At 35.9% G+C, this 20,853-nt stretch overlaps 2 protein-coding genes and 1 non-coding gene across 3 annotated transcripts; 1 reads left to right on the forward strand and 2 right to left on the reverse strand.

Annotated features, from left to right (window-relative positions):
- The first annotated feature begins 6,411 nt into the window (after nucleotides 1-6,411).
- On the forward strand, nucleotides 6,412-8,710 carry LOC137744848 (expansin-A4). Its single transcript, XM_068484656.2, has 3 exons — nucleotides 6,412-6,674; nucleotides 6,879-7,197; nucleotides 7,986-8,710. The coding sequence occupies exons 1-3, from the start codon at nucleotides 6,527-6,529 to the stop codon at nucleotides 8,293-8,295; spliced, it is 777 nt and encodes a 258-aa protein (XP_068340757.1). The 5' UTR covers nucleotides 6,412-6,526; the 3' UTR covers nucleotides 8,296-8,710.
- A 10,939-nt stretch (nucleotides 8,711-19,649) lies between these two features.
- Nucleotides 19,650-19,722, reverse strand: TRNAK-UUU (transfer RNA lysine (anticodon UUU)). Its single transcript has one exon. It is a non-coding gene; the product is annotated as a tRNA-Lys (tRNA).
- Nucleotides 19,723-20,739, reverse strand: LOC137744873 (elicitor-responsive protein 1-like). The gene is made up of 4 exons (XM_068484682.2): nucleotides 20,597-20,739; nucleotides 20,433-20,498; nucleotides 20,108-20,252; nucleotides 19,723-19,937 (listed from the first exon to the last, which is right to left on the reverse strand). The coding sequence occupies exons 1-4, from the start codon at nucleotides 20,661-20,663 to the stop codon at nucleotides 19,796-19,798; spliced, it is 420 nt and encodes a 139-aa protein (XP_068340783.2). The 5' UTR covers nucleotides 20,664-20,739; the 3' UTR covers nucleotides 19,723-19,795.
- Between the last annotated feature and the right edge of the window lie 114 nt (nucleotides 20,740-20,853).

Consider the following 20,853-nt stretch of genomic DNA (forward strand, 5'->3'; position numbering starts at 1 on the left):
TGATTAGGGCTATCTCACTGGAGTGCAATTATTCTCAAAGCCATAAAATTACACCGCCCCAAGATGAAAGAATATTTTCTAATTCTCTTCTGAAATATATAATCATAAAATTGCATGCGATCGTGTTTGGATCCCAAGAAGCTTATTATGTATTCACCCGTACAAAACTACACATGCAATGCAATCATAGTCAACCCTTTTAGAAACCAATCACTCACCATCCAGTTCCAGATGATGAATGAGACAGAGAAATTTTGGAAAACCCAAATCAAATGTTGATTTGGTTTATCAGTTTTATCTTTTGATAGAATTTGATCTATCAATTCTACAAAAACCAATTGATGTTCAAACTTTTCTGTTCGACTCTCAACTAATATTGAAATGTTTCATGTATTGTTTATATTTTGGCCTCGTTAACTATGATTTACATTTTCTTACATTGTAGAGAATCGAACTCTAGATCAATTTTAATCCTAATTTATTACCCACCATTCTTCACTACTTTAGTTTAGGCTTTCACTAAGCACATGAAATTAACTGAAGTAGTGAAAGCCTATCAACCGGCTCATACAGTTAGTTATAAAGTCAGTTCTATTAGTTAGGAGTCAAAACAGTTTGCATTGTTTAGTGGAGTTTGGTTAGATGTTGTTAGAGATTAATTATAGTCTTAATCTATGTCTCAGTTATACACTAAGATATAATATATAAATGATTATACACACTCGTTGTATTCAACATGAACGCTATTATTCTATTCTCTATATTTAAACCTCGCTTATTTGCATCAAATAAGCAACTGTCATGTTATGTGCTATATCAATTTATAAGTTAGAAAAGAGATGGCACTATTCAACGATAGTCTTTTAAACTTTACAATGTACATAGTTGTGCAATTTGTTTTGCATTTCTCAAAATTTCACCCTTCTTTCTTAAAACAGATACTAATAATTAATTAGTTATAAATACATCCAATTAATATGTATAAATAAGAATTAAAAGACAAAGTGATGGGAATCATTAATTTTAAATTATCATGTCCTATGATATCAAATTACACATTAATTAAGCAAAGCCCCATGCATGCATAACTAACTTGATACATTTGAATTACTTAACAAAGTTTGAGTTCCGTACACACAAAAATGAAGGCCGTAAGGCGAGCTGGGGCAGAGTGGTGCTAGCGTTGCACCATGCAGCATGCAGCAGCTGAGTACGTTCTAAGCTAAAGCAACGCCATACGTCACACATTTCACATGCTTCATTAATCCCCCTTACAAATTCACATTAAAACGTGCGTGGAAAATTTGGAGGAGGAGAAGGAAATCGAGATGAAGAGGTAGCTAGAGATCCAAGGAGATCTGGGTGACACGTTCACATGTCTTGCCATGCATGGCATGGGGTTGGTACTGTTTAGTTGGGGCAAAAGCCAACCTTCATAACTCCATTGCCGATCGATTATGATGATGATGACCTGGCAGATTTGCTAGATCTAGTTGGTCGGTGCGCGCATGAGTGGGACACCTTTTAGCTTCCTAACACATTACGTGTCAAAAAGTACAAGCTAGCTGGCTGCACCCACCAGCCCCCACACATGCCCTCTCAACCATATCATCACCAATATGTGTACTTTAGATTTAGGGTTTCTTCCAAACTGTTTAAAAAATAAAAAAATAAAAAAATAAAAAAAATAAAAAATAAAAAATAAAAACTAAAAACTAAAAAGATAACTAAATAGGCTTTTTTATTGTTTAATAAAAACTTTAAAAGTATTTTCATGTTATAAAAGCATTTTAGTGTTGTTTGGAGAGGTACTTATTCATAATTAAGCACTTCAAATTTTATAGAACTTTCGATGTGTAAAAGCGTTTTATAAACAGAAGTGTTTCCTATAACACATTCGGTCCAAACATGAAATTAATGAATGAACACACAATGGTGGGTGAAAGCTGTGGTATGTGAAGGTAAAATAATTATACATTGGTGAAAGAAAAAATCTTACAAGAACTTATAAGAAGTTAGACTACTCCGCACAAAATCAATTGGCTTATAAAATGTGGTCGTGAAAGCAACATATGTGCCCCTTGTGTGACACATTGTCACGTGAGAATGATAAGTAAGAACCAAAGTTTAACAAAAGAAGGGGAAAAAAACACATAACATGCATGCAGGTTAAAACTCCACGTATACAGACTATAATATCGACTCTTTGTGGAATATTCTGCAGAATTAATCCATGCATTAATTTTATATTGTCAAATTTAGTGTGCGGGTATTATCATTTGATCATGTTACATGTTTCTCCATTTATCTCACGATGCTAACATATGTGCTTATATTTATTCAATTTATTTAGCCATATACAGCACATTGTGGCTTTATCATGACAATCTATCTTTTTAGGGGTCGGGAAGACTCACAGAGGCATTTCAGCCTTCTCTTGATTACCATTGTGTGATTCATCAGCGTCAAGAATTGCACTCAGAACGTGCCGTGTGAAATACAGGTCTGGAATTCGTTCCCAACCATTGGACTATAAATAAGAAAAAGCATCACATTACATTACATGTTATGTGCCGTTACTTAATGTTTTCAAGTGATGCTATGTCTACCCACCTAGTTTATTTGATAACTAATATATATGAAAAATGGATGCAAAATGTGTGCGAAAATAAGTTAAGTGAATCGGCATAAAAACACATTAATTTCTTATTAAAAACCTAATGTAAGACAAGTTTAAGATATTTCAAGTACAAACTTAATAATTTATACTCATGGAATAAACAATTAATATATATATATATATAGGAAAATAAGTAGGGAAAAAGAAAGAGAAAGACTTAATCGGTGTATTTAGGGGGAAAATAAGGAAGAAAAATGAAAAGGGAAAGGTGGCAATTAGTGAAGGCACATGCATGCACCATGCAGTGAGATATGGAGATTGGAGAGGAGTCTAGAGGAAGACATATACGGAAAGCAAAAAACGAGGACAAGGATTTTTTCCTCTTTTTTTCCTTTTTTATTTTTTTATTTCTTTCTTTTCTTCTATTTGAACACTCAAGATTTTATCTTTGTAGAGAAAGAAAGAAGAAGAAAGTAAAGAGAGAAAGAAGAAAACAAAACTGTCAGAGGAAGTGCGGAAGCGGAGGAAAAAAGGGTGGGGAGAGAATCCTCATCCAAAAGAGAAAGCAATAATTCCATTCGCATGCAGATATTGAACCCTTTGGATGAGGATTTCAGCAATTATGGTTCAACTTTCAGCTAGCAAGCTTTAAACTTTAAAACTAAAAATTAGAGATCTTGGATTTGAAACTCGTTTCTGGTGTAGAAGCTAGATTTGTGATCAGGAGGAGGTTAAAATACCTCTATGAGTCTTCCTGGCCTCCGAAATGAGTGGATAACCGTGGTTTGCCACCAGTTGTTCTCCTTTAAAAAAAAAAAAAAAAAAAAAAAAAAAAAAAACCTTAAATATTATCATGACTCTTCGGTCTTTCCCTCCCTCCGCCCTCTGACTCACGGCGCCTTATGGTCTTTGATGGCCATTTGCCCTCGTAGCATGGATAGTGTACTCACACCAAATACATAGACCTAACAACCTACAACTACTAATTCTAATAAGGGTTAAAGTTGAGTAGTATCTTAATTAATACACCGTAAATTCATTTAGCATGATATTTTATTGAAATGTTAATACGAGTCATGAATTCCAATCAGAGTTTAGATGGAAGCCGTATATGTAACAACATAATCTGATTGATTCTTAATTGTTAGAATCATGCAAAGATCTCTGCAACCTAACATGACTCGTTAAAAGAATCAGCATGACGATGTTCAATTATATTCATATATCTTTCATCACGAGACTAGTTAATAGAAATCGAGGTTTTCCTCCTTAGATACCTACAAGACACCCAAAGGGCAATGTTAGCCAAATAGTTAAGCTCACACTAGTCCAAAATAAATCCAAGATACAATTGAAGCAATTTACTATATTTGTAAAGTAGCTCTCAAGTTGGGCTTCTCTTCTTGATATATATATGTACATATATTATTTTTTGAATATATTTTATATAAGAAGTAGATAATTGAATTCCCTTTCTCCGGAAATAAATAGATGATGTTTATAAATGGAAAAATAAATGGAGGCAATTAAAATGGATTTTCACAAAAAAGGAGGGCAGGCAGTTGGTATTGGTGGACGTGCCATGTGCGCAACCCAATCATAGGCAATAAGACTATAAGGGAAGACTCTAGAACCCGGAAAAAAGCCTGACCCCGCCGCAGTAAGCACGAGCCATGCACCGTGAACCCTCCAAGGTGGGTCCTACTTACGGTTAGGCTCATGGCCAGTGTGCTGCGCGATAGAGAAGGACTTATACAAAACAGATTCACGTTGCGTCCAAATTAAGTAACAATAAATTCGTTCTAAGTAAATTGTTCTTTGCAATGTGGCTGGCTGACATACAACACTTGGCTCTTTGTTACAATTTAGTATTCATTTATCTGTCAAAGATGACATGAAATTGTTTTGTCATACAAACATTAAAATCAGAATTAATCACTTTTTTTTTATCATCTAAAATATTATTTCAAAAAAAAATTATTCAATTTGGAGATTGTTTAACTGTTCATATTTGTCAAACAAATCAACAATTTTATTTATAACATTTTGATGATGAACAGTTAATTGTAGTGATTTATACAGATGACAAAGCGGTTTCCAAATAGAATGAATTTTTCTTTTGATTATCTTTAAATAATGATAAAAAAAATAAACTATGCTAACTATAACGTGAATAGGAAATAATGTCACAATAATATAAGAATAAAAATAACTCGTTACATATAAAAAAAAAACTCTGCCTCACCCTTTGAATCTGCTTACCCTGCTAACGATAGACGGACAGATTGGGACCCACATTTTACGCGCTTTACTTATCCGTCTCCAGATTGCTATTGGGACCCACCTTCATCTTTCTTATCGTTTTTCCAATTTTACAGTTTTTTTTTCCTTTCTAAATTAAAAAAATTAAATAAAAGGGAAAGATGCCAATTTTCTCAACAACTTGCAGCCATTGCTGATGGCTCAGCTTGTGATACAAGCACAAATGTGACTTCCACTCACTACTATTTTTCCTGTTTTATTCTTCATGAATTTTTGAACAAATCCTATATATATATATATATAGGATTTTCACTGCGATTTTTTTTTTTTAATTTTTGATCGTTTAAGTGTTTGTTTTGGTTGGACTGGGCTTTTTTTTTCCCCAAATTACAAGTTGGGGAAATGTTCATATACTAAAAAGATAAGGGGGAGGGGGAGAGAGAGTGAAAGTACGTATTCTCAAGCATTGTTTGAGCAAAAAGGACCAATAATTCTCATTATTATTTGGTTTTACCTTGATGGAGTTGTTATTTGAACAAATCTCACAATTTAAATAAGACAAATTGTGGATCGATGCTTTTGGTGTGATGGACAGTGCGTCAATACATGTTTTATAATAAACAGAGTTGAAAAATAACTGTATAAATTGATGACTGGGGTAATACATCGATGAAGATATTATCTTGATTACTGAACATCCAAAATTATTATAAAATGGACACTTGTTATCTCTCCATACACCCATTTGTTAATTTTGACGTTTAAATTGAATAAAATATACGAGAACAAAAGACAAGACTATACATAAGTGTATAAACATAGAAAATAAATGCACAAAAATGACATCCCAAAATATTATCGTTACTTGCTTTTTTTTTTTTTTTTTTTTTCCAATTCCTTTTCCTTTTCACTTAAAATGTAATGTTGGATATCACACAACTAATTAAAGAAATTATGTCTACCCATTGGATTAATGATACTTAAGGTTCACACATGATACTTAAGGTTCACACCAACAATGTGAAAATCAAATGGGGTTGGCCTCCTTAACTTCAAAATCTATTTCATGCTAATTAAATCCTAATTTGCTTAACTAGAGATTAATTAGGATGAGGGCTGAGTTTTACAAACTACTTTTAGCCTCTCACCTTATCGAATAAATCAAACAAAAAAATAAATATAATTAAACATAAGTGTATAACAAGAAGAAAAGAGCGTGTATTTATCGTTTCTCTGATCGGCTCTCCCTCTCTCCCCATTGGCCCTTGAACTTGACCCCAACTTCACCAAACAAAATCAACATGAAGAGAGCCCATGTGTGGTGCACATGCACATCAATTCATGTTTCCCCAGTGAATGGTGACCCAAAAAAAAATTACTTGGAAAATAAGAAAATAAGAAATAAAAACAATAAAAATAAATTTTTTTTTTTTTGTAATAAATAAAAAAGTAAATAAAAAAAAAAAAGATCTGAGAGTGGGCATTAATTATATCCAGACCACTGATGCCCTGCTCGCAACCTCCATAAGTACCCCCACCTTCTTCCCGCTTTCTATTCGCCCCAACGCCAATCCTATATCCATCACTCTCTCTTCCTTCTGCTTTCTCACTCCTTTCTCTCCCTCTCTGACTCTCTCTCCGGCAATGGCTTTCCTTCGCATGCTCTGCATTGCTTCCCTGCTCTCGCTCTTCATGGCGGCCAACGCCAGAATCCCAGGGGTTTACACTGGTGGCGCATGGGAGGGCGCCCATGCCACCTTCTACGGCGGCAGCGACGCCTCTGGCACCATGGGTACGTCCCCATTTTCTTTTTCTCCAAACCCCATTTCATAAGTTTCAAAAAAGAATAAACCCATTTCATTTCTGACTTTTTTTCTTCACAAATCTGTCTCATTTCTTCACCTTTTCTCTCTGGTTTTCAAAACCCGTGTTATTTTCTAAATTTCTACTCAAAATCTCTGAGTCTCCTAAAACCCTCATTTCTCTGTTTTTTCAGGTGGCGCTTGCGGGTACGGCAACCTCTACAGCCAGGGCTACGGCGTCAACACGGCTGCGCTTAGCACTGCTCTGTTCAACAATGGCCTCAGCTGCGGCGCCTGCTTTGAGATTAAGTGCGGCGACGACCCCAGGTGGTGCCACCCAGGCAACCCCTCCATCTTCGTCACCGCCACCAACTTCTGCCCTCCTAACTTCGCTCAGCCCAGCGACGACGGCGGCTGGTGCAACCCTCCCCGCACTCACTTCGACCTCGCCATGCCCATGTTCCTCAAGATCGCCGAGTACAAGGCCGGCATCGTCCCCGTCTCTTACCGCCGGTGAGTAAATCAAAACCCCACAGTCACAGTCGGTCTCTGTTTTCTTTCGCTCCTTCTGCGTTTCTTTTTCGTTTGGACGGAAATACCCTCGTCGTTTCTTACTTTTTACCTTTTCTAAAGGAATTTCAACGAAAAACTATCGGTTTACTTTAACGAAAATCATATTTTTATCATATAAAGTCAATCTTAGTACTATTCATTTATCATTTATATTTTGTCATTAAAACTCAAAGTTTTCTCGTTTGTTTTCTTTTTTTTCCTATAAAATCCTGTTTGGCAGCCGATAAACAAGCGTAGAATACAGTGCTCCACTGTTAAGAACATTCTTGTTTTCTATTTAACCAAACAGCAGAAATGTTTTTATTTTCTCGCGAACCAAACAGATCTTAATGTCAGAGCCTTTCTTATGTTAGTTAATCATCCGTCCCGTTTTACGTCGTTTACCCGAAAATAACCAACGGGAACCCGTTTTCCCTTTACCACTTTGCTCAAAATGACTAAACTAGCCTCACCCGGAAACCCTTGTGCCTTGGTTTAGTGTAGAGTGTAAATTACCCAACGCAAGAAGGGTATAGAAGTCTTTTGACCTTGCTAGGGTTACTGTAGATATTTCACGCCATTCGACGCGTGTGTAGAAAAGGTACTAACTTTATGGGAAGTTGCACCACTCCCGCATCAGAAATTTGCCAGTCAAACCTCCTCAATTGACTTTTTAACCGCAGTAATTAACCAAGTCACCGCAGTAACTAAACTTTGACTCTGTTTGTTTGATTTTTTATTTTCTACAGAGTTCCGTGCAGAAAGCAAGGCGGAGTGAGATTCACAATTAACGGTTTCCGTTACTTCAACCTGGTTCTGATCACCAACGTCGCGGGCGCAGGGGATATCGTGAGGGTGAGCGTGAAAGGCGCGAACACGGGGTGGATGCCGATGAGCCGCAACTGGGGGCAAAACTGGCAATCCAACGCAGACCTGGTGGGCCAGACCCTGTCCTTCAGAGTCACGGGCAGTGACAGGCGCACCTCCACTACCCTCAACGTGGCGCCCGCTCATTGGCAGTTCGGACAAACTTTCACCGGGAAGAATTTCCGCGTCTAAAATTAAGGGAAAAAGAAAAGCTTGTCCACTATCTTTAATTTTTTCTTTTTAAAATTATCCAAAGCTTAATTTTCCGCGTTCGGATTTTCCTCTATTTTCCCGGGAAAATTTGGAGTGGTGGGAGCTAAAAGTAAAGTACTAGATGATGTGGGGGTTAAAAGTTAAAATTGGGTGACTAGATAGGTAGAAAAGTGACTTACTTTTCAAGTGTGTTGTGTGCGGCAACTTTTACTTTTTAACTTTTGGTGCTTTTTTTTGCTTAAGTGGGAGGCTGGTAAAAATTAAAGTCATCCGGCCAAATGATATATATGTGTAAAAGGAGTTGAAGCGGCTGCAAAGAATCAACATGCAGCCCGCAGCTCTTCCTATATCCTTTTTAATATATAATATAATATATTTGAGTTTAGTCTATTAATTTCTGTGTATGGGTTATTTTTATGGAAAGGGATCCTCTCTGCGGATCTTTTTCGTTAAATTCATTCAATCACTTAATTCGAACTTTTGAAATTTAACCTAAAGTTATTATAATTTTTAAAGAAGATTTCTGTTTGTACCCGTTGAATTAAATTTTAAGAATCCAGATTAATTTATTGTGTGGATTTGATGGATCCTATTTTTATATTGGTTTTTGGTTGGATTAATGTTGTCTTTATCAAAAAAAAAAAAAGGATTGTATGAAATAAATTTCAACATTACATCAAACCGTCTACAGAAAAATAATTTCAAAAAGGAGAAAACTATTGCTGGCCAAAGCTGCACATATTGTAAACATACGTACGTCATCCAAATTAAGCTCGATTGCTACTTTAATTACCTCGACAATGCAAAACCTGCAACATATTACTAATCATATTGACTGATAATGTTCCAGTTTAATTACCTCATTTTTCGGCAGGTCTTGATTTTATCACAAACCCAAAACAAAAATAGAAAGATTTCATTTAAACAAGGGATTAAGGAAACGGGATTCAGATTCAAAATACAAGGCAAAAGGAATTTTTTTTTTTTCCATGTATTTTGTATCATTTTGGCGGCAATGGTCGAGCGGTAAGGTGGGGGACTGCAAGTTCCTCTAAGTTTAAGAATTCTTTTAGAATACTCTTTTCTTGAATATCATTAAAAAAAAAAAATTTCGGATTGCCTAGTATGCCACCAATTAGTAAACGGAGATTTTAGACTTTTATTAAATGAGAGAGAGATCCATCAAGGCAAAAATACTATAGATGCAAGATATAGAAGGGAAATGCATACCTTTTTTTTGTTTGCCATCTTTCAATTTTTAAAATTTTAATGAATGAATAATTCAATATAAGTTGTAATTTATTCTATCACATTAAAAAATGGAAATAAAAATGATGATAATGTTGAATTGAAATGGATGGAGGGCCATGACGTTTATTGCCTAGAAGGTTGTGATGATAGACGGCAAGAACTGGCTCCATATGAACATATCTACCAGATTGCCCGGAGGAAAACTGCATCACGGTCTCACCTTTGCAACTTCCTCTGCACAGGCGCATTCATGGCCTCTTGGAATTTTGCCCATCCTACCTCCTTTCGGAGATGCTAAGCATACGCATGTCCTTTCTTTCCTTGATTTCAGAAGTTGGTTCTTACCACCTCACTCAATAAGATAATGTCCTTCTCATGAATGATCCGTTGATTACGAGAAGAATTTACATGACACGGGAATGCTGATACATCAGCTAATCAATGTGTCAAAATTTTGTTATATAACATTGCAATTGTATCAAGGCATGAGAGGCTACGATACTAGTATATTTGTACCATGTAAGTTGCTCTCGTCGATTATCCATCAAATTTTATATACATTTTATAAATGCATTGTATAGTTTTTTTTTTTTTTTGGTTGAAAAACGGGGACAAGAGCTCAAACAAACCTATTTAATAATAAATCTAGACCAAGACATCCCTAGTCGATCATCATGAATAAAACGAATTGAACAAGAAGAAAGAATATCAAAATAAAAATGAGCTAAATCTAAATCAAGACTATAACTTGTTAAACTATTAGTCACAAAGTTCTTTTCTCTGTAGACAAACTGAAGTTCACATTGCCAAAATATTGAAAAACAACCTGACAACTTCAAGTTTTTTAAAAGAATACTTCGACAACTCAATTGGAGAAGGGAAAAAAAAAATCCTTTAACTATTCACTTGTCCTTTCCAATTCCTATGTGCCCTTCTTCCAATGCAAAGTATAAAGAGTATTTTTCTACACGTATTAGACAAGGTCATCTTTGAGATTTCGAGGGTCTTGTGCGAAATTTATAAAAGAGCCCCTTCTTAAGGCCATCTCCAACCGAAAGGTCCAGAGGGCCGAAAATAGCCCGAAAACCGTCTCCAACCGAGGGCTAGGCCAGATTACTCGTGGAATCTAAGAGGGCACCACGGAATCTGAAAGGGCTGGTTGGCGCCAGTTACCGTTGGATTCAAAATTTTTATTTATTTATTTTTTTTAGGTTTTTTGGGCCATTTCTCACAAAATTTTCATCATTCCTACACCATTTCAATTCTCATATTTTCCTTGCTCTTTCAAAAATCTATCCTTCAATTTTTTTAATAATTTTGAAATGGCCTCGTCTGCAATGAAGGGTAGGGCTTGGACCCGAAAAGAAGATGAAGCTCTTTGCAAGGCTTATAGATGGGTGTCAGAAGATAGTGTGAGGGGGAATTGTCAAACAAATGACGGTGTTTGGACTCGTATGTCCAAAAAATACTTAGAGTTCTATGAAGGCACCACTCCAGTGAATATTCGAAACCACGAGAGTTGTTCTTCAAGATGGAAGAAACATCTTCAGCCAAGTTTGAACAAATGGCATCAAGCATTGTTAGCAGCCGCAAGTAGACATGAAAGCGGCGCTAATTACTACGACGAAGGAAGTGTTTTCATAATTTATTTTAAATATTTAATTATATTACATTTAATTTCATAAATTAATTTCCTTTAATTTTTTTCTAGGTACGCCAAGCCCAGGAATTGTATATAGATAGCAGCTCAAAACCCTTTCAGTTTCACAGGTTTCGGGAAATTTGTAAAGGGTGGGTGTTATTTGAAGATCCACCACAGAGAGCTTCTACGCCGGTGTTTGGAACTACATCCTCAGCTGCAGATATGGATGAAGATGGATCTCCAACCATTCAACAAACAAGGGTAGAAAATCCGTCTTATGGTGACGGTTTCATACCTAGGGCTATGGGATGAAACAAGGCACGAAGGTTGAAGGAAAAAGGGCAAGGCAAATGATGATTACGCAACTCAACATGAAGTGGCGGCCTCATTGTGATTATTGGCGGAGCAAAATGCCTTTGAGGCGGAAGAAAGGAAGTGTAGGTATGAAGAACGGGCTAAACAAATACAAGAAGAGATAAGATGATAAGAATATGAAAAGGAACACTTCAAATTACATTCCAATGAGTAACGCTTATTTTGATAGGAAAAAAAAAAAAAGAAATTATGAGCCGACGGCAGTTGCTTACCTCTGCCTATATTCATACGATGGTGGATGATGAAGATGATGTTGATTATGGATATTAAATTTAAGTTGTTGTAGTTTTTAAATTTAAGTTAATGTTGTTTTCGAATTTAATTTGTAGTTTTTAAATTTAATTTGTCGTTTTTAAATTTTAGTTGTAGTTTTTAAATATACGTTGTAATTTTTAAATTTAAGTTGTTGTAGTTTTTTAATTTAAATAATAAATTATGTTTGGCCCTATGGCCCTCGGTTGGAGACAGAGGCAAATATGATCTTATACTGTTCATTAAAATATTAATATCTTGGAGGGCCAGATGGCTAAAACGAGCCATCTGGCCAGCCCTCGGTTGGAGATGGCCTAAGATAGTTTTAAAAAAAGTAAAACAATGTATTGATGTTAGAAAATAATCACTTAAATCAAAACAAACTTTAGCACTCACTAATTGTGACAGCTCGTCCCGGATTATTGTACCGCAGATGTGAAATGACGGTTTTGCCCCTAGTGGGTATGTTTCGTTGTGTGGTTGTTTTGGGGTTTTGGTTGGCTGCATTTGGACCACACACACACCCACACTCTCATCCTCATCTTCTTCCCTGTCCCGTGTCTTTCTCTTCTTCTTCTTCGTACAGACAAGAACCAAAGCACTTGAAAACGTTACGGATCGAAGTAGAAAACTATATCTTGGTGTTCGTGAGGTTCATACGAGTTCAACCATACCCATTTCAGGTAGGAAATACTTCGATTTCACGTTAAACCATGGAACCCTGATTTTGGTCACTGTTCATGCATACGTAAAATGTTGTTTTTCAGGGAATTTGAAGCTTGTAGGAAGCTTAGTGAGGTCCTTAGGAAGCTCGGGGTGGTTCGTTGGAAGGTTTTGGACGTCGGGATCGCGAGTTGCAGGTTTGGCCGGATTTTGTGAAGTTTCTTCGACGAGATTCCGTGAATATCAGAGCTTGAAAGTGGAAAGGTTTTGTTCTACTTGTTGTAAGCTTCATTTTGGTGCAAATTTCATGAAATTTGGTTGAAAATCGAGTGAGAAACAAAGGTTTGAAAATTTCCCGTTTTTCCGACGACGGCGACGGCACCAGAGGTGTGCCGGAGAAGATGACGGAATATTCTGTCAGTTTGGACGGAATATTCCTAACGGCGTTAGGTTAACTCTAATGGAATCTGTTAGTTTTAATGGAATATACCTGACGGCGTTAACTGGCGCCGTCAGCGTGCCTGGCACGTGGCCGCGCGTGGGAGGTCAGAAAATTATTTTAAAAATACGGGGATGTTCGTGAGGTTGAGTAGATCACGTTAGTGTATTCACCCACCCCATTTGAGCATTGTATGAGAAGTTATTACCTAGTTTTGGTTATGTGCTTTAAATTAACGTTTTTATAGTTGCTTCGCATATATGTGAGACCTATCCCGAGAATGAGTGCAGTCACTTGAGGCAAGGGGGTTACGACCCTTTCACATACTAGTGAGTTGGCTTTTGGTTTTCCGTATATACCTATATACTTGTGATTTTCCCAGAAAATGATATGGAATGTTTATATGTTTAATTGCCATGCATTGCGTTTGCCTATTTATTTATGCATTAGTAGTTGCATATATGTACATTTGGTGCTGTGGACACACAGGTAAGTGCCAGGTAAGTTATGGTTTATATTTGTGATTAGTAGTGATGTGAGATGCATAGAGAGCTCATAACCTGCACCCCCGGTGTTAGTGCTCCCGCCCAGAGTAGGGCACAATCCTTCAGGTAATGTTCACCTCCCGTACCACATGCTCATCTTGGATCCAAGTTAAGTACACAGTCCTATTGTACAAACCACTATAGGTAGTTCCGACTCGTAGGTGACCTGCGATTATTCGCCCAATCTTCACGTGATCGTAGCACTTGAACGTATTCATTTACACCAATCCTGTCATACATACCACTTTAGGTGGTTCCGACTCGTGTGCAAGTATAGTTAGTGAGTTGGAGATTTGAGCTCTAGATTCAGCCGTACAGGTCACATTAGGTGACTCCGGCTGACATATTACATTGCATTGATTGACATTACCTGGGTTACTTACAGTTTATGTAGAGGCATTCAACATGGCATATTTCTGAGCATGTTTTCAATATATGTGTACATTCTATTTTCTGGGAAACTATACAGGTTTTACGGCGAGGGGTTAGAACTTTTGTTAATGAAATGATTTTGAAAAACTTTGTTTTTGCCCACTCATACTTTCTCTTTTGCGCCCCTCCAGGTTCTAGTTTGGTTGCTCTTTTGGTGGCTCACGAGGAATCCACGACAGGTTCTAGTTTGGTTGCTCTTTTGGTGGCTCACAAGGAATCCACGGCATATATGACAGATTATCACCAGTGTAGGACCACCTCAGGGTGTGTTTAGTTAGTACTTGTTCCTCCGGACTGCACTAGGTTTTCTGTGCTCTGAATATTGTTGTTCACACTTACACTTGCACTTGTATGTTAACTACCCTGTGTGTAGTTTGGTTTTTATTTGTTCGTACTTTTATTATTATTCTTAGCTTTCACACTGTGCATATGGTTACGTCACCCTCACGTGACGACCAACATGCCCTGATTTCGGTCGGGGTGTGTCACTAATTGTAAGTTTACATATATCATTAATTATAATTAAAAAAGCTACAAGCATAACCTTCACTAAATAATCAAAAGTAGTTCAATCTTAAACAACCAAACATGAAAAAAAAAACTTCAAAACTCTAACTTTAAAATTTCACTTGAAAATATGACATTATTATACAATAAAACTGAAAAACCATTGTTTTTTGGGATGTTATTATTGACAATTAGAATATGTCATTGTACTCCAAATTGTTATATTAAGTAATGCTAGGGAAATTAAATTTGTAGACTAAATTTTGTAAATTAGACATATGAGCTGATATACGTGCTTATTTACCCTTTTATATTTAAAAAGGAAAAAAAAAATTACTCTTATAAGGAATGTAATGAGATTTTAAAATGTTAACAATAACCATTTTCTAAATATAGAACATTATTACATAATATTAGATGACAAAATTTTGGGAGCCCCTTCAAATTTGGGGCCACATTTCGCTCCCCCCCCCCCCTCTTCTGGTATTAGATTATGAAAGATTTTAAAGTATGATTTACATGGATCACGAGTTTGATACTTGATTAATAAAACTATGTGCTACTCGGTACAAATTTTTCTAAAATATAAATCAGTGTACATTTACTCAAAAAAAAAAAAAATCCATAATTTTTCTCAAAATTATTGATGTACACCCGTACAACGCCCCCACCATGCCCAAGACCCATAAACTTGCTACTGCGCTGCCCCTTTCATGCCTCGTTGTGCCATCGTCGAACCCACTCTCACTAGAAATAAGTATTGATTTAGGTTTTTGTAGATTTTCATGCGAAATGATTTTGACACAATGTTTTATGGCCATTGGATTGTATAAAATACAGAAAAATTATAGATCAAATATTCGCAGAAGTTATTATTGATGGCTGTTGGATTGAATAAAGTATAGAAAAACTAAAGATCAAATATTCACAAGAGTTTAGAATAAAAAAAGATAGTACAAAAATTATTTCTCTTTTTCTATTATTTTAAATTTGGTAAAATTTCTAGCATTGAGTGTTTGGACTTGGGTTTTGAGAGATTTGGCATAGGAAAAAGCTACTTTGCTCGAATTAAGTTCTGAGAAACTAATGAACCATACATTTTGAGATCAAAGAGGATTCTATCCTAACTTACTGAATTTTTGGTCTAAAAGTTGAAATTTTATAGTGTTGCCGAAGGCCTCTTGTGAATCTCGATAGAGAGATGCCCAAAGACTCTTGTGGCTTACAAATAATTTCTTATATGGTATTTTTACAATAAAGTAAATGTTGGATGAACTCCGATGAGTGCAAAGTTCTTATTCTCTTAATTTTTATTTTATTTTATATAAAAATTCTAATGTTTCAACTCTCTCAAATAAATCAGGTCTCGTAATATCAGTAAATTCCTTTTAAGAAGGAGCCGTTATTGGCAATTCATAGAAGTCATCATGCACTTCAAGTACGTAGAAATATAAGGGAAAAAATTACACTTGAACGAATGCGTAATCTTTTTTAAAGCGTCAATAATATCATCTTTTAGGAATGGAGATAAAACTGAAAAAGGAAGTTTTAAAGCATTTTCTTTAAAATGCTAGGGAGACCATGTTTTGTAGGCCACATGATGTGGCCGTTAATGATTGTGTTTCCTAATTTAATGATTTAAAAAAAGAATCCAACCATCGATCGTCGTAATATGCTCTACACAATATGGTTGAAGTCGATGGTCTCTCTAGGATCATCTATTTTCTTTATAGAATGAGAAAATTGTACAAGTGGCCCCTCAACTTTAACCCAATTGGAACAATGGTCCCTCAACTAAAATTCATGACCATCAGTCCCTTAACTCATCAAAACATAGAACTATGATCATTTCCGTCAACTCCGTCAGAATACCATCAAAATGAGTCATGTTGGAAAGATCATTGCTACATTAGGTTAAAGTTAAGGGACCATTGCTCCAATTGGGTTAAAGTTGAAGGATTATTGCTACAATTTTTTTCATTTGGTTCTCCATTTGCCCCTTGATTCAGCCCCATGTGCGTGACACGTGACAAATTTTGACGGAAATTCTAACGAAGTTAACGAAAAGGGCCATAATTGGACATTTTGATGAGTAAAGGGATCAATAGTCATAGATTTTTAGTTGAGAGACGATTACTTCAAGGGTTAGAATTAAGGAACCAGTGCTACAATTTCCTCTTATAAAATTGAGTATTCATATGTGACTGGTAGATTAGCACCAATCAGTTTGAGGTAGTTAGTGTGCGTGGCACACCTTTATTGGTGAGTACATCTGCTGAATACCATCTACAACTGCCACTCAGACTTGTCCGTAATTACTCTTCTTTTCCTAACCATGTTGTACCACGGCAAATGTAATTTGATGCTACAAAGATTTTTTAATGGTGCTCTGAGTCTGAGGTATCAGATATTTAAAATTTTTTAAAGATAATTTTTTTTTATGAAAAGCATAAAATAAAAATTTAACAATTAAAAGCTTGAGAGCATCTCATACTTCAATGCATCATAAATTTTTTGTTGATGTCAATCCTCAACCTTTGAAATTTTCTCGTCCTAGTTACTCCTTTTACCTAAAGCATCCACAAAACTACCATTTTCCATTAGTTTAAACTTGATTCATGTTTAGCTTGTAAGAGAGCTTGTAACTGAAAGCACTTTTAATAGCACTTATGAGTCGAAATGTTTTCTATAGAAGTACATTCTGAAAAGAACAATTAAAATATGTCCCGATTGCGTTACAACTTTATGCATTTCGCAAACACATGTTGTCAAATGGTTCCTATCAGATGGTCACAGCTTGCTAATATCTTGAATGCCCTTCAATTTCACTCCCCCTTGGAGGCAATTAACATTGGTTGTCTATTTGCTTTCTTGCAATCAATTTTTGTGGTCCTTTTTGTGCATATATATGACCAAAGAGCACACAAAACATCGAACGGACGGTGAAGATTTCATTGAAACAAAACCAAAGATGGATGTGTAAAAGATGCTAAAATTGAAGCTCTTTTATTTGCTTCCAAAATTAAACGCTCAATGCTTCAAAAGCAAACCCTAGAGGGCGGTGCTAGGTTCCATGTAGATGTGTAGAAAACGTTGGTGGCATTTATACCTTATCCACCACATTATCTCACAACTTTCGGTGTAAGAAAAGAAACTCCATTGGTGCAAAGATTTTTGCAGTTTAGGATGTCAATTGTTAACGGTTTATATTCTTCTAACGTAGCATATGTTTGCTAACTTATGGCTGATTTCGTGTTGCTTAAATTTTTTTAAAAATAGCTTTTTAAAAAAATTGGAGCCTTAACATGTTTGGAAAATGAGGAAAAAAAACGTTTTTGTTTCAAAATCACAGGTCCAAAACAACTGAGCAGCTTTACAAATGTTTCTCATAAAAACCTTTGTTTTCATTGGAGGTAAGTGAACAATACCAATTGATGAAACTTTCATATTCACAAACTTAATAGCACTTTTAGGACTATAGTTTATTGAACACTTATTTTGCTTTTTTTTTTCTTTTTTTTTTTCACAGCTGTTTATTCTCACAACACAACAAAAACAATTTTTAGAAAAAGTATTGCGACCCTAGACTAGCCGTTGGTTGGTCAGAGCAATGTGTTTTGTCTCAATACTTGAATTTGAAGTGCCGTTTCTGTAAATTAAAGTAATTTAGAAGAAAATATTGTTTTGTAAAAAGCAGAATTGTTTGACCTACTCACATATAATCCCTTCTGTATGCTTTTGGTCAAGTAGTCACATATTTGGAATCTTTATACAAATTGGATTTTGAGTTTGTGAGGGCTGATCTATATCATATCCATGGAGATTGGTAGAATACGAATGTATATACTTGGGAATCCTATCAAAAACTTGTTTCTTCAATTTTACAATTTACAGTGCAGCCTACGCCAATGTCAAGAGGCCACGAATTGCTTGTAAGGCTACCTATTTTTTACCTTATTTATATTATTTTAAAATTTAAGAGGAGTGATGTTCGCTTTTCTCTAGCATTTTTTAGCTATTGAATTGAATAAATGAAAGAAAAAGTACCGAATTAAGCATAAAAGTGTAGATAAAAAAAGAAGTGTGAAAATAATATTTTCAATAACAATCTCAACTATTTGGAGCTCATTTGACAAATGTTTTTAAAGGACTAAATGCTCGTTTGGAAATACTTTTAAAATAATTGAAGACACTTTTGACAAAAAAACACTTTCAAACGAGCTTTAAAGAGTTGAGAAATGAGGCCTAAGCACCAATGAATTTAAATTTTGTCCAACATTTAAATTTAGTGAAGAATTTTATAAAGGGCGGCCCAACATAATCTTTCTTTTGTAGCCCAATGGACCAACCTTAGAGCAAGTCCAGTGGGACCTTTAGCCCGATGGACCGTGGACAGAATAGGACCAAATCGCTGGGGAGATCAAGTCCAGCCCATGCGGGCTTCAACGCCGGAGGGGGCCTGAGCGACAGGCCCAGCACAAATCGCTGGCCTGAGAATACCGGAATATTTGCCAGGGATTTTTCCCGATTCTGATATCGACTTAAAACTCCATCAAAAATTGTAATTTAAGCACAAAAATGATGCTAAAATGAAAAGGAACAAGATTCTACCACTGTGAGTAACAACCATGGTCGAGATTGGCCGGGTTTGGTCACAGAGCTCACCAGATTTTGGAAAAACGAAATAGAAAGCATGCACAGTGAAAAGAACAAAATTTAACCATTAAGTCTTCACTCGGAATCACAACACCAACAATAAAATCCGAAATATTTAAAGGAACAAGGAAATCTCACCTGAAACTACAAGCTAGAGCTTGAAGCTCTAGGGTCTAGGATCACTGCACTTCCCAGTGCACCGATCGTGCATGCAAGGACCCAGTTATGTTCCTAAAGTTGCCAGGAATCCAAATATACAAGTTCGAAGTTCACGATGTGAAGAAATGGTAGGTAATTATTGTGATGCTCTCGGTGCTTTATCTGAAATTACAAACAAAATTATTTTGTATTATTTTATAAAATAAAAAATATTAATATTTTATTATTCTAGTGCTATTCAATTTTAGGGGTAAAAATGCAAAAAGTAATTACTATTCACCTGATGGATTCAATAGTGAATAGCCAGCCCTAAGGGGCCTTTGCAAGGTTGGAGTTGCTTTTATAGTTGTCTCAGATAGATTGGGCCTTATTTTCTTATTCTATTTAAATGAACCCAAAAAATAAATCACAACGCCGTCTGTGGGAATCGAACCCACGACCACGTGGTTAAAAGCCACGCGCTCTACCAGCTGAGCTAAGACGGCTTAACGGACATTTAAGCAATAATGATTAGTTATTCGTGAGCTGAGAACATTTGGATTTTGAACAACAATTTGCTTATGAATTTAAAGTGAAAGTTAAAGCAACAGAGATCTCTCCGGCATAAGTCTTGTCTTGAAGGACAACTCTGTGCTTTGCAGATCGAAGTTCAGCCTTTCCTCTCTCTGTGCCCAACGCTATCACATCCTTCACGTACACCCTGCATGCCAATCACCAATTATAATACAGATGTTATGTTGCATGTACTATATCCAACAATTGGTCTATTCGCGTTTAGTCTTTAATTTATTTGAGAAAGTTCTGAATTCAAATCTTACGTTTGACAATTAATATAATAAAAGTAACAATGATATATGCATAGGACTTTACTTAGATTCACCGACAACTACATCATAGTCCAAGAGCTTTTGGGTGTCCATGATACGAAACCAAAGCATATATTTGTGATCTGCGCCTTTAGGATATTCCACGTTGAATGTAAACTTTTCATTCCATATTGGTTTCGTTCCTGATCCTGCATTTGAATATATAGTACTAACCCAATTAATTTCATTTGCGATCATTAACCAAAAACATGCGAACGGGACAATTATTTATGGTCCTTATCCTTGATTGGTCGGCACATATGAAATCTATCGACTAGCAATATGAGCATAAAATATGTCATGAATTGCATTTTAGTCATGATTCCGACCTTTGGCCACGTTGCTTGTATGCTTTTGATTTCCACATTGGATTATAACGTACGTGTTCATCTTTACTGCAAATTTCAAGAATATATGAACACAATAATTAAACATGGAAAAAGATTTGAGGAAAAGCAATACTGAAATGATGGAATTATGCAATTAAACAAACCAAAAAAATCCATGTTCTTGAGACCCTGAGCTTCAACCAATGTGACCTCCAATACACCACCTGCCATCTCTCTCTCCCTCTCTCTCTCTCTCTCTCTGGGAAGTTCAAACTGGATCGATGGTTTAAGCTGTGGATAATGGAATCAGAAGTCATGGTCGTCCCATGCAAATTGGTGTTATATATATATAACTAATTAATTCTTTTTTCCGGCTGTGCGTTGTAATCTGTTTTGGTACGTCAGAAACTTCTATGGCATA

The sequence above is a fragment of the Pyrus communis genome, chromosome 12, assembly GCF_041283825.1.
Source record: "Pyrus communis isolate YQ-2024b chromosome 12, ASM4128382v1, whole genome shotgun sequence".
Taxonomy (NCBI): Eukaryota; Viridiplantae; Streptophyta; class Magnoliopsida; order Rosales; family Rosaceae; genus Pyrus; species Pyrus communis.